At 34.5% G+C, this 15,098-nt stretch overlaps 1 protein-coding gene across 1 annotated transcript in view; it reads left to right on the forward strand.

The window, feature by feature from the left end:
* The window catches only part of PDHX (pyruvate dehydrogenase complex component X), a 40,266-nt gene that overhangs the window by 14,769 nt on the left and 10,399 nt on the right, over positions 1–15,098 (forward strand). Inside the window, exons 4-8 of the mRNA XM_068684637.1 lie at positions 3,587–3,795; positions 5,758–5,856; positions 10,772–10,955; positions 11,621–11,768; positions 14,054–14,112. Of these exons, the coding sequence (XP_068540738.1) occupies positions 3,587–3,795; positions 5,758–5,856; positions 10,772–10,955; positions 11,621–11,768; positions 14,054–14,112 (699 nt within the window). The remainder of the gene's footprint in view (positions 1–3,586; positions 3,796–5,757; positions 5,857–10,771; positions 10,956–11,620; positions 11,769–14,053; positions 14,113–15,098) is intronic.

The raw sequence follows: 15,098 nt of genomic DNA on the forward strand, positions 1-15,098 counted from the left end.
AGTTCTGCACTATGGTAACTGAGCGGAAAACTTGAGTCAAATAAATGCAAACTAGCACTGTGTTTTTTTACCTTTAAAGAGGTAAGGTTCATTAGATTAAAGGAATTCATGTTTCTCTAACCCCTTTTTTATGACTATATGCTACAAGTATGTATGATATAAGAAAGAGCAGGCTAAGAATAAAATAGGTCCATACACATACATTCCTTTTCTTTCTGAATCTGTCTTTTAATGATCACATCTGATTTGGTATAAAATGCACTAAAAACTTAAATGAGTGAATGAAAATTTTAGAAGGGTAATTTCAGAAAGGTGATTACTCTTTCAGTAGTGTTAGTTCTTAAATTAACTGTGACTTTTTTTTCCTAAAATACTTAGTTCAATTTGGACTGAAAACAGGGGATGAACGATTGTTTTAAAGAACTGTATTTAAAATCCATTCCCATTTTCTCATTCATGACCTAAATGAGAATTGCTATGAACAGAAACTACTTCGTATAAAACTTCCACTGTGGTCAGCCAGCATGAGTTCTGCCCACCCTACCTGCCACTGTGCTGCAGTTGCACCTGCTCAGAGGAAAATTTAATTGCATAGAGGAGTAACCTCCAGCTTTTTCTCCCTGGCATTGCTCAGCTGAGCATTGCTGATTTGTCAGCTAAACTAGGATTTTTTAGAATCTTCTGGGCTATGCTTACACGCAGAGCAATAGAAATATTGTGAAACTACTTATTTGAGTCTTATCTTTATCTTTCTACATCTGAGATTCCAGGGTTCATTGAGGCTTATGCAAAGGGGTCTTTTGGTATTGTGGATTTTGGAAATACAGAAGATATGATTTAAAAAATCCAGGAGATGAAAAGTTAACCGATACAACTCTTGTCTCTCTGTTCTGAGCTGCAAAAGCTGTACGCATGTATTCTTATTTTTTGAAAATATTTTTAAACACATGTGTTTTTAAAAATATAAACTATGTGTTCATCTGGGTTGGAAACTTGTACTGGAAATGAAGGAATGCTGGAGTTTTCACAGCTGTTTATCTTGAGGAGTAATGAATATGAGAAAAAAGCACAATAGGGTCACTATGAAGACTGTTGGTAGGTTTGAATGTTCGTGCAATGCTGGTCTATAAACAAATTCTGACTAGTAGAATTGTTATATTACTGAATGGTCAACCATTCCTCTTGGATTTCTGCATGTGCACTCATAGCACCATTAAAGCACTCCTAGACCAAAATTGCAATGAAGAATTAATACCACAAGCATATCCTAGTGCTTACTGGTCTGTTCAGGTACAATATGTAGACTGCTTCTTAAAATGGAGCTGTTCTTTATCGTACATGCATGCCTTTGCAAAGGAATGAAAACATGCGCCGAAAAAAAAAGTTCTTATGTTGCAAAAAAAAATAAATAAAAATATAACTGCTGCTACATATTAGCATGGGAACTATTTTGAACTTGTGGGACATTTGTGTTGTCATTGGTATGAGTCTTGTATTCAGCATCAAACATCTGATTACTGTTCTGACAAATGGAGGCTTTTAAATGCCTTGTTCAGTGCTAAGTAAGATAATGCTGTAAAATTATTAGAGTGAATAATTTCAGGTTTCTTTTTGGTTTATAGCATAGTTTTCTTTTTTTTTTACCCTTTTTTTGTGTGTGTTTTCAGTGGCTATGTTAGGTAGGTTGTGTTTACATCTGCTTCAAGCTGCTGTTTTATTTGGTTATGAGTAGTAGTAATACTGCAAGCTTATCCAGTTATACAAATATGCTTGTCAATGGACCTTTCTGTTAAAGGGTCTTTCAGCTTTACACTAAGCAGTTTGAGTTTTGCTTGGCACTCTGTTATTCCCAGGTACTTTAAACTCACCTCAAAAAAAAAAAAACAAAACAAACAAACATGGTCAAATCTAGAGCACTTCAGACCTTTTTCTCAAATAAAGCTTTTCAGAGTATTAATGGAGAAAAGTGCATCAAGAGATCAGACAAGAAATAGTGATTTGTCTTAGATTTTTTTTATTCCTCATGTAATGAATACTCTTTTAAAAAGAAGTATTACACCAAAATTTATGTACTGTTCCTGGGGGAAGACGAAGTGGACTGACAAAGCTGTAAATGTGAAATGTTTTATGAGAATATACTCAGAACAGACTGGCTTTGCTGTTCATTTTTACATCTAGTGTTGGCCATTCTAGGGAGGGGGACGGGTAATCCAGTGAAATCTGATGTGTTCTGACAGAGGAGGTAAGTGTGCCGACAACTGTGTTCCCTGAATAATAATGTTCTAGTATCTGCATCTGCCTAGTACACTTTTTACAGTTTTACAGCATTCTACTTAGCGTTTAAGTGTCTACAAAACTTGATGAAACTAATAAGAACAATATTACACTCGGTGCTATGTGTATCTATTTATTTTGTGTCTGGTTTTTAGTTTGGACTTTTCAAACATTTGACAGTGATTTGCATTTTCTTGGTCAAAATGTCAGCAGTGCAGATAGATGCGTACTAACTCTGTCTGAGGCAAATGTTTGTGCAATATGGCTTTATGTAGAGCTTTTGTGTGTTTCCGTTGTTTGGAAATTAACTCTGTTTGGGCTTGGTACAGTCTAAGTTATATGTGGCTACCTGTGGTCCCAAGAGCTATTTTAACTTATGGCATGATGCCCTGGGAACGTTACTGCTTTTGAGGATCTAAAGAGTTCTACTTCTGCAACCATTTCAAAGACCATAAGACTGTCCTATTGTGGAGCCCTTTATTAGGTTAAGTCAATGTTGTTTGTTTTTTTTTGTTTGTTTGTTTTTAAAGTCCATGCTTTTGTCTCCCAAAGCATCATAAAAGCTATTTTGATTGTGGTACAGAAATGTCTTTTAATTTTGAGAGGAACATCTGGAACAGATTGGCCTTATCTGGTCTAATTACATTATGTTCTTTCTGTAAGATTTCTGTTCAGATGTTATCTGAAATAGTGAGTTGTATATCACATACATGCTGGCATATTCTTTGGGACACACTTGTTATTTGACACCAGTTAGGTTAAAATAGACAAATTTTAGCAGTGGATGATAGCATGAAGCAAGTGTTATCTTTTTCAAAAATAAGTTAAGTTGTTATGGGGTTGGGGCTTCTGTTTTTTAGCTTCTGAATTTACAAAGTTGTGTTTTTAAGAAGTGCCATTACTAGATACAGTGTGGATATCTCAAATTATCTTGCTGTACATAACTAGCAAAATTTTCAGGCTTTGTTCCCAAAGATTAGGCATCCACACTCATTTTCAGTAGCTAACAGGGCTTTTTTTTTTTCCCCCCCCAGTGGTACTCTGAGTGTCCTCACTTTAACTTCTGAATGCTAGCTAACTTTAGATGTATGGAACTTTGAGGCATTAATGTAAGTTAATATTTCCCTTTCACCTTAAAATAGCAGCTGTACTTAATTTCTGTCATGAGTCTTCATTATTAATAGTAGAAATAAAATGGGATATATTTTCCTGATGAAGTGTCATTAATATGCCTGAAATTTTTACATCTACCCTTTTTAGTCATGTTAGTCTAGACAATGCTAACTTAATGTTCTCATTGCTTTAAATTTAGGTGGAAGAAGGAAGCAAAAATGTACGCTTGGGCTCGCTAATTGGTCTGCTGGTAGAAGAAGGACAGGACTGGAAGCAGGTTGAAATACCAGCTGATGCTAGTGAGCCATCTTCTCTGGCTCCACCAGCAGCTGCACCTACTTCAACTCCTGCAAGTCCTTCAGTTTCAGCCCCTCCTCCTAAACTGGAACATCCACCTGGAAAATTGCAGTGAGTTTCTGTGCTCATTATGAAATGGAACACTTCCTCAGTTAGATCAGTAGAGCTGAACCAAGAAGAATATTTTCTCCCTTCTTACCTAGTATTAAGCTATTGTTTAAGAGAGTGTTTCAGTATGTGTGATGTAATAAAGCTTGCCTTCTCAGAATATTTTTCTGCTTGTACTCCCAAAAAGTCAATTCAAGCAACATACGTTTATTAGAGCAGCTTCTGTTAATGTGCTTTTATTCTGATACATAATTGCTTTATGAAGTATTCTAAGATTAGATGAGGAAAAAGTTGTTTTTACATATGATGGATGCTAATGCTTATTATTAGATACTTACCATGAGATTATCAGTTTAACTTACTTTATCTTTTTCCTTTAAAAAAGGAGACAAACAACAACAAATGACTCACTCCAAACATGCTAAGTTCTTCCACTTTTTGATATTAGGAAAAAGGAGTATTTTAATTTTCCTAACAGAATTGTGAAAAACTCAAGATCATGAGCTTGTGTGCTCTTTGTTAGGTTGTTTTGTTGTTGTTGTTGATTGTTTGTTTTTTATATGTTTGGGTATGGTAAGCATTTGCAAACATCTTAGAAGGCAAATATATTAACCCCAAAGTGTTAAGCAGGTAATAGTAATCTATGTATCACAGGTTTGTGTTTCAGGCTCCATGTTAGACATTGCTGCAGATAATCCAAACTGAAGAGTTTTATTCAAACAGCAATTTCACGTTAAAGTTTATAAATGACTGTGGTGGAGATTTTTGACTAGGTTATGTCGTTATACAAGCAAACAAACAAAATATCAAGTCAACCAAGGGTGTTACTCTCCACTTGGAGTGAATTATGGTAACATAAAAGCTGTGAAGTCAGTCTATTAAAGAAAAGAATGGGGAACTCTCATTTTGGCAGCATGTGCTACTGAAACTGTTCTGGTTTGATTTTTTTTTTTTCATTTGTTTGGGGTTTTGCGCTTTGTTTGTGGATTTTTTTTTGTTTGCTTGTTTTTAAACCTCCGTGCTTTGCTAATCTGGTTTGCTATGTTCACATTTGATACCATCATTTGAGCTATTCTAATGCAAGTGAAAGACACGTGGAAGCAACTGAGTGGTCGCTTGGTCAATGCCCAAATATTACCTGTAGGAGGACAATTATCCATGCACTTGAAAGGATTAAGTTTTGTATTTTTGTCAAATGTGCAACTGTTTCTCTGCAGCTGTTAATTCCAGAGATGCATTAGCACCTTTGGCATCAAATGATCATTTATGATGTGTTTCTTTGACAAGGACGTATGGACAGTGCTTAAATTTGATGTAGTGCAAACATTCTCATTCAGGAAATAACAAATAGGTATGTCTGAGTGTGGGATGAATTCATATTTAGTCTTCCAAAGCAGATACTGAATTATGCAGCTACATCTATATGACTTGCTTTCCCAAAGAGCATCTGCTTCATTAAATCAATACTATAAAAAAAAAAAAAAATGGAAGCTAGGGAGAAAATAATGTTATAATAAGAATTAAACTGCATTAGTAATAGCCAACTAGCCAAACAAATATTAGAGATGAGCAACCCTTTTGTCCAAGTTCCTGAAACTCATTTTTTATGTTACTACAAGCTAGTCTTCTTTAATATGCTAACATATTAAAGAATGTATTTGATTCTGCACTGATAATCCTTTCCCGCTATACTGCTGTGGAAGGAAAATTTGAAGATGAGTTTTGCAGTCTTTATTTTGGTTCCTGTAAGTCACTGTTGTGCTTTTAAATGCAACCTGGTATTGAAACTTGGTGAGGGGGAAGAGTCTGTCTTTAGTATTAAGATCACAGGTTTTGCATAGAACTGTTTTCTTCCCCAGCTGTTGCTTGCACAATACAGCATAAATTGTATAATTTCTCTTACAGTAAAGAAAAGAAGTAAACCTTACTGTTTTAAATAGTTAATTTTTCTCCTCATTTCCTTAGGGTTCGCTTAAGTCCTGCGGCTCGCAACATTCTGGAGACACATGGACTAGATCCAAGCAATGTTACACCTTCTGGGCCTCGAGGAATCTTCACTAAAGAGTATGTAGATATTTCAGTAAACATACAACCTCATATTCCTTTATTTCTTCCTTTGAACCCAGAGCAATCTCCATAAAATTGAAAAGTCTATTTTCATAAAAGCCACCTTTTTCTTCTATATTTTTCTTTGGAGGAGTTGCCTAGTGTAATTTGAAGAACCTGTCAAGCAGATGGGGAGAATAGGTTAGGAGATACTTAAAGAAGCCTTTAACTTCAAAACAAATAGATTTTTGTTTTTATATTCAATGTGGATTGTATGGTACTGCTGTCACATTAACAGTGGCTATCAGTGCCTTGACAGCAGTGTTCGCTACTGTTGTGAATCTAAACTGTTATTCCCTACTAGAGATACAGAACCAAAACAAAACAATAGCGGACTTTTTTTCTTCAGCTCCTATTCTTTGACGAATTCAGATCTTTTTCTTCTTTCATTGAAGTTAAACTATGAAATCTGTCAGGATTTAATTTGCTCTCCTTTTTGTTAAACTGGGGAGAGCAATGAAATGTATGTATGGTATGAATGAAATCCCAGAGTTCTGTTTTTTCTCCCATTTGTGTTTCTTTGTTGTTGTTATTGTTTTTCCTATTTTTAGTTCAGGGAATGTTTACAGCTCTGGTTTGTTGTGATCAGTGTTCTAGTAGTTTAATGTTACTTTGAGTATTCTGTTCTACTGATTAACACTCAACCCTTGGAGGTAGGAGCTTGCGTGTTAAATGGTATTGTGGTAGATTCAGAATGCTTAGCCTTGAAATGGTATATATATTATCTTTGCATTAGTTGTGTGTAAAGCTATCAAAGATAACTTTTTGTAGAAATTCTTGGTTTTGTTCTAAGTGAATGTGTTATTTTTGACTGATGCCATCATTCACCTACGCAGCCCTTGTTAGCTGCTGTAATGTTGTTTCCATACAAACTTCTTTTGAATTTTTGTTTCCATACAAAGCTAGGTTAGTGTAACTGAAATGTACTGGAAAAGCGGACTATGGAAGTTCGTTCCGTTTTAAAGCTTTTTCATATAGTCTTTGGTTGAATTGAGTGAAAATAGGGATTTGAATGGATAGAATGTGCTATGTACAGCAACAAATTATCAGAGATATTTTCTTCATTATGCAGTTGTAATGGTATTTTGTGGTGTGTTTGTAGTCTATGGCAGGTGGAAACCCTCTAGGACTTAGAAACACCTAATTAACATTCCCAGTTGTCATGGAGATGTAGCAAAGAGATTTCTGTAACTATGAAAATGTTCTGACTAACAATCTTATTTTTTCAAAATATCTCTTTCATACAAAAGACTTGAGTTTGAAAATACATTTTAAAATGCAGACAGATTTTTTTTAAACCATTACTTTGAAATGGTATTAGCCTTTCAGGTGCCTCCAGGCTCTGCTATTATACTTAGAAATGAAATGTTTGCAGATTTTTTTTGTAGAAAGCTGCTACAGACATTCAGGGAAATGCTACTTTTGCTAACTTGAGATTCCTGTTAAATACGTGCCATACTTCATAGCTGAGTGACTCATAGTCATGTTTCTAACTAGAGTAGTGATCAATTCTTCAAGGGATTGTAGCAGGTTCGATTTTCACTGTTAAACACCAAGTTTCCTTGGTTAAATCCAAGACTTTTTAACATTGTTTCTTGTAATCTCAAACTTGGATTTTAACAATGAAGGATAGTGAGTTATGTAAGAATGCCAGATTCTTTTCCCCAACTTTGTATCTTTAGATTTAATGCACCGTAAAGTTCACTTTTAACAGAAATAGGTGATTTCACTTGATAGTTTTCTCTGTCACAATTTGCTCCCTTAGTGGGCTGATAGTTCATTTCCTTCAGGTCTTAATTACTATATTCCTTGTTCTGATTGGTTTTGTTCTGGAGTGGTTTATTTTCTTCAAGCAGTGTCTTGTGCTTTCTTCAGAAATATGCTAGAAAATTAATGTATTAACAGAAAGTAAGTCAACTTCTGTTACACCACATTTCTAGTCATCAGCTCAGACACTGTTTTTGGACACTATGTTAAAATTGTTGATTGTCTCAGACTGCTTCTGCCCTTTCTCATCATGTTTGCTGATGATGTAGGGATTTGTAAATGCAAACAGTAAAAGGTGGGCATGTTAGTTACTGGCAGTAACTGGTCTTCTGAGGCCATGTTCGTTCCATCTATACCTTCCTACCTGCTGTCACTAAGTTGGGTGTGATTGAGGATTTCAGAGTTTCTCAGGCATTTATGTTTTCCACTTGCAAATAAGATATAGGACACTGATGTACTAATGGGTTTCCAACGAGTGAATGTATTTATAAAGTGCAGACCTGCAGTGGTATCTGTGCTTCATACAGCTTATCAGCTGTCACTATGGGGGAATGAGTTCCTTGTATAACACTGATGGTGCAGTAGAAGCTGTGTGTAGCATTCTCAGCTCACCTTTCCCCTCTCCCAAGAAATCTATGAATACAGTAATCAGATGTTCAGGTGAAAGGAGGCTGAGGAAATTTAGCAACAATAACTGCCACCAGGGTATGCTACTGTCAGTATGTGAATCTCATGGTGCCAACACTGGATCTTCAATGATTATTAGTAGTATTTGTGAAATGGGCAAATTAGAGGATGTAAAGTATATTTTGAGCACAAAACACACAGTTTACTGTGGCTGTTTTTTGTCTTTTGGTCAACATGATGAAGTAGAAAGTGTTAGTCTGCACATTTCTGTAGTAGTGGTTAAACTGAAGAGTTGCCTTAATTTGCATTCTTCTAATAATAACAGTTTGGTATAGCATACTGTTGTTTAACAAATGTTCACCAAGCTCTGGTATCTTCCCTGAGCAGATTGCTCTCTTTCATGTTTCTGTACTCCTCTCATGTTTCTCCATTACTATCCTGTATTGATAGGGGGTTTATAAAGTAGCTTGGAAGGGATGGTAACATCTTTCCTTTCCAGTTTTGATGAGATGTCACTTGTTGGCGTTGTACAGAAATGTTTAATTTGGTATGTTTTGGTGCCTCCTCCATCTTATGTTCAGGCTCCCAGTGTTGCACCCACGACAGTCATAATATTGATCTGCCTATTTTTCTTAATCTGTTAAGTCATGCGGAGTAGGTCGTTTAAAAAATAAAGTGTCTATCTCGTACTTGCGCGAAATTCAAAAACTCCTCAGTGAATATTCTAGTCTAAAAATAAGCTCAATTCTAGCAATATTTTTTTCAGTTAACACACTGAAAGCTATCAAAATCATTAAAGCATTTTGACTTGGCTATGGTAGGTAGGGCCATCTGTTTCGTATGCCATTTGCATAATACATGGAAGTAATTTTAAAACATTTTCTTAACTTTAAATATATAAAAAGTTATTAAAGCTTTATCCTATGTAATATGGGAATAATATAATGAACAGATGGTCTGTCTTATGGCTGCCAAACTAAAACCCTTAAGTGATTTTTGGTAGCTTCTAGTATGTTAAGTAGGAAAGTTGCATTACATCATGTAGTTACTTTTTTTTTTTAAATCTGAAATTGTAATGCTAGAGACGGTTTTTATTCAGTGAAATCTAACCATCTTTCTCCCTCTCATGTGGTAATTATGTTAAACATTAAATACTTTTAAAAGAAATGCTAGCATGTAATTCTGGAAAAAACAAGTAACAGCTTTAGTGATGAATTACTCAGCAATGAGTAATAGATATATTGAAAACAAGGAGCTTTTCAGGTTTTAATTCTTGGCTCTGGATTGCTATTGTTAAGAAAAAATACAAGTCCATTCAGATTGTTCTGTGGTTCTGAGATTTTGCCCCTTCACAAAAAATTAATAGCATATAAACTATTGACACTCACTGAAGAATAAACTCTCCCTTGAGCAGTAATTAATGAAAGTCGAAAGCCTTTTTGCTTGGTATGTCATATATTTAGAAGCCGTGCTGTGGTTGTCAGTAGTCTGATTTTTACACTTGCTTTTGATTTCCTCTACCAATTTATGTAATAAACCTTTGTGTACATACTGTGGTGATGGCTTCATGAAGTGATAGAGGATTATGTAGGGTACATGATACAAGCTTTTGTTATCAGATCCAGAGCATAAATATAAGTGATCCATGACTGATACAGCTCTTTTGCCAAGTCCCTGGTAGAGACAGATTTTATTAGCGTAGCTTATTTTACTTGCAGTTGGCAGTAGTGGTGTAAATGTAATTTTATCTGTTTTACCTCATACGTGCAACAGTATTTAGCATGTAGCTATATAAATGCAATGCACCTTTGTAGGTATAGGATTGTAGCTTAAGGATATGAGTTTTCCTTACATGTATGTCTTCATCATGGTGCTATCTTTCAAACTGTATATGAAGTGTGAACTTGTATACTACCTATACGTTTGTGCATATTTATGTCAGGAAGGTACAGGGAAATGGTTGGTAAGTGTAATGCTTAATTTCCTGTGAGCATTATTTATAAAGTAGCATTAGAAACCTACCATAATTATCACAACATAATTAATTTTAGTTGAAGTGGTTCCAAGTATAACAAATGAAATAGCTTGTATTTGAGATTTTCAGAACTTTATAGCCTAAGTAAATGTACTCTGATACCTTATTTACAAGAATTGTTAGTGCAATTTACAAATTGTCTTATACACCGACAATTAGTGATGACAGACATGCTTCTCTGACACAAATGTTTTCTGTTACTGCATATTCAAAAAAAAAAACACTTTATTAATAGAAATTAATGAGATAATTTACTGTAACTCAAGATATCAATAAAAAAACAGTAATTGTATCAGTTTAAAAATCATCTTCTTAACGTTTGGTTTATCAACAGAAATTGAAATGCACATAGTTTGCCAACAAATTAGTGATGGAGCAGTAATACTTTGAGAATTTTTGAAATTGTTTCTTCTTTGTCAGTATTTCACTGTGTTTAATCACCAGGGATGCTCTCAAACTTCTGCAAGAGAAGCAGAAGGGTAAACCCAGTGAATTGAAACCTATGGTTTCTCCAGCTCCTCCTCAGCCTAGTGCAGTGCCTTCTGCTTCACAAGCAACAGCTGTGACTTCTGCTTATCCAAGGCCAGCAGTTCCACCACTTTCCACACCAGGACAACCAGCTGCACCGGTAATGTTTCTTTTAAGTCCTTACCTTTATTAGAGGTAAATATTGCCACTGCTGCTTAGTGCTGAAAGCCACTGCTTTCTTAAAAGATGATTTGCTTCTATGAAGAAGTTGGGGAAACTTTTTGTACTGAAACATTACTGAATGTATCTTGGAGAGAGGGAGGAAGAATAAGGAAAAAGATATGCAGTGAAACCTGTCTGAAGCAACTACTCTGAGAACTGGAAAAGTAGTAATTCACTGAGGAAATATGTATTATCTATAGGGAACCAAGCATAGTCTGAGCAATATGTCAGGTCTGGTAGATGGAGAAGAGTGCTTACATACCCTGGCTGAGAACTGAAGCCTGAATATTTGGATATATTTTCTTGAAGACATCTGCTGGAATTAATTTTAGGATTAATTCTATACTGTAAAGTGAAACTGTCTTTGTTCTGTAAAACCTGTTGATTTAATCCAAATTCAGTGGAATAGACTAGAACACTCACTGATCTTAATCATGTTACTTTCTGTAGCTGGAATGTGCTGCTTTCTGATCCTCATTGGTGAAGTTTAAAGTGAACGGGAGCCACCAATGATAATGCATCAGTATTGGGAATTTTGTTTCAGCAAAGGGAATGTATGTTTGCTCTCTTGATATTTAATGTGTAGTATGTGATTTCTTTCAGGGCACATTCACAGAAATCCCAGCTAGCAACATCCGAAGAGTTATTGCAAAGAGATTAACGGAGTCTAAAACTACTATACCTCATGCATATGCTGCTGCTGACTGTGACATTGATGCTATTTTGAAATTAAGAACTGAATTGGCCAAAGGTTAGTGGTTAAACTGACTTACTATTGCATGTGGTACTAATGTGTACTTTGCCTTGTTCACATCACCTTGTGTCCAGGAGGTGGTGGACAGAACATGATGGTATTTTTGGTGTTTTGTATGTCGGACTCAAGCTATAGTCCTGTGTGATTAGTGGAACTGGGTAGCTTGTCAAGATACAGGAAGACAGAGCTGTTACTTTGCCAGCTAACACAATGGTTTGTAGACAACTGCAGAGGACTATGCATTGTCCAGTTGGTTTTTGTTTCATTCCATCCAGATACAGGAATATTTAGATTTTTTTATGGCTTAAAAACTCAAATTCTTCTTGTGAAATATAACAGGGGAAGCTTTAAATTAAAATACCCTCGTGTACTATTCTTGGGTACAAAGTTAAATTTTTTAGTTTTGCTGGCTTCTTCACTGAAATTATTGGAAAAGGGAAAGCTAATACAGTCTCTCAAATTCTTGTTGAGAATGGCTTTATTCGTGATAAGAAGAGAAAGTTCTTAACCACTGCCAGCCAATGCATGGTAAATTCCCCTTGAAGACATATAGTAACGGTGTTAATGGGAGTAAGGCAGTTATCTCTTTCAACGAAAAACTTAGATACATGCTTAAGGCTATGTTAAGATGGTAAGTAAACAGAAATCTTTCATGCAGAGAACTGGATAATTTTGAAATACACATTGACAATTGAATCAAGTGCTATAAATCTTATTATATGTAATGTGGAAATTCCAATTTTCATGTGTCACTGTTTAATTTATACAAAAATATATTTGTATAAGATTAAGAAATGAATTTTTCACTTTTTTGTCACAACTTGTATTCACTGAAATGGCATGTTTAGAAAATATTGTGGAAGTTTAAGGTAATAATCAAAAATTGCTTTGATATTACTAAAATAGTTCTTGTTTTTCCTAAAATCAGTTAAGTGTACTGTGCAACAGGATTTCTTATTATTTTCAAAATTAACAATGCAGACTAGAATCTTTCTACCCAATTTTCACATCAGTAAAGTACAATTGACATGTATTTAAAAACGGCAGGTTTTTTTCTCATGCTCCAGTTCCGTCAATCCAGTTAGGTACTTGTAGATTCCCTGGTGTTATATTAGAGTTCTGGGTTTCTTCTAATGGCTAACATTGCAAGTCAATTATGTGGCAAAATGGTCACTTGGTTAATTCCTCTAAATTAATGATCACTTGAGAAATTTACATAATTATCTGTAAATGATTTTCCCATCAGAGAAGCATTCCTAAAGACATGTATATTTATTACATGCCATAAGTCAGTCTCAAAAATTAAGTAGTTTTGCTTCTTGATCTGTGACAACAGTCACAAAGACAGCAGAGTAATTTACCTTTTTCATTATAAGCATGATGAATTTAATATTGTGTAAATACCTTATCTTCAGGATAATTCTATAGCAACTATGGAATATTCTGCATTGTGTCTCTAGGCTTTGCTTCTGTTGGCAGTCACGATCATTATTAGTACTTTGGTCTCCTAAAGCTTTGAAAGATGCATGCAGAGCATATGTAGCCATTTTTTCCCTTCCTTCTTCCAAGTTTTGGGGGAAAGGAAGCAAATGTACTAAGTGATATGCAGTATTTGTTATGCTTAAGTCAAAATAAATATATCCATTCCTCTTAAGGTTATCTTATATGTTTCTAGCTAATATTGACTTTGTGTGTAGTTTTGCTTATTAACTTGCTTACTTGCATATTATTTTGCAGCTTGCTTTAAAAGATAGCATTAACTCAATTTAAGGATTCGCAGGTGCCTTCACCTTGCTAATTCTTGCATTGCAGGGCTACAAGGGTCACTGGAGAATGACATACTTGTGATTCATAGCTGAACAAAAGCTGATCTTTGCGATTATTCCAATTTATGCATTACAGTACACAATTATAGCAGTCTTCAGTATTATCTTTGTGTATTTAGATCCTACAATAGTCTTCTACATGGAAAGTAAATATATGAAACATAAAACACATATGGAATACTTCTCATTAGAGCGAACGATAATATTCAAGTTTGCAGCTACTCTGACTTTATATCAAAAGCTAGAAAGGATGTCTATGCTGAGGAGATTTCTCTTTCTTGATATTCCTTTTGTTCTAAGGGGAGAAAGTGTTCTCACTTTTATGATAGTAATTTAAAGACGAGATACTTTCTGACAATGTTTCTAAGAAGCAAATCTGCTGAATTGCTGGAATCTTGTCATTACACAGGTTTGATAAACACATCTTAAGGGTAATGATTTTTTTTCTTTTTGCAGATGACATTAAAGTGTCTGTAAATGATTTTATTATCAAGGCGACAGCAGTTACTCTGAAGGTAAGTGAATAATTGACTTCAATAATTTAATAATTGAATTTTATAATTGATGATCAGTTATTAAATGAATATAAGAATTCTTAAATTATTGAAAATAAACACATTTTTCTCTATTGCTATTCACATTACATTGTTGTACTGTGTTAAATGCTAGTACTTGATGTGAATATATACTCTTAATCATTGATGACAAAGGAAACAGTGAACAAAAGCTTTTTCTTTCCATGTAAACTTGTTTCAGAGTTATTATTTTATCTCTTCTGATTTAAGTATTTTTTTTTCCTGTAGAAATATTATGACCATTGCATTCATTTGGATTTCAGACGCTTGGTTTTCCATATTGCAGTTTCTTTTGATTATTTTCTCCCCTTTCCCCTCCCTTTTTTCTAAAAAGTTTACTTTTTAAATTTATCTAAAGTAATAAATCTAAAATAGTAAACTAGCTTTGTGTAACTGTGATTCAAAGAAATTCACATTTAAGCTCAACTTGAAAACAGACTTAATTTTCCCTTATGTGAAGAGCATAGCAGCCTACATACGTTATTAAAGATATACATATGGAAAGACCTCTGCTGTGGCTTGGGTAAAATGTTAAAACCACGTTATTTATAAATGCGTGGGTTAAATAATCTAAACCTCTCTGTAATACAGGTAAAGGTTTGTTTGCTTATAGTTGAAACAATGAAATAACTTTCTGGAAAAAAAGAGTCTTGATTTTTAAAATTCTTAATTAGAGTATTTAGATCACAACCCTTATCAACCATTTTTAAGATTGTTTATCCAATTTGGGGCTTTAAGACACTTGATTTCAGGTCATATTCTCTTTTTTTTTTTTTTTCCCACTTTCAGAACATTCCAACAATGGCTTAGACAAGTTGTGACAGAAGCATAGTTTTCATCTTCTCCTAATGGCATGTGAAGCTTAGACTGAAATATATTGCTTAAAATTGCTTAATGTTATGTGGCCAATACTGTTCATTCAGTTA

Source organism: Anas acuta, chromosome 5 (genome assembly GCF_963932015.1).
Source record: "Anas acuta chromosome 5, bAnaAcu1.1, whole genome shotgun sequence".
In the NCBI taxonomy this organism is placed as follows: Eukaryota; Metazoa; Chordata; class Aves; order Anseriformes; family Anatidae; genus Anas; species Anas acuta.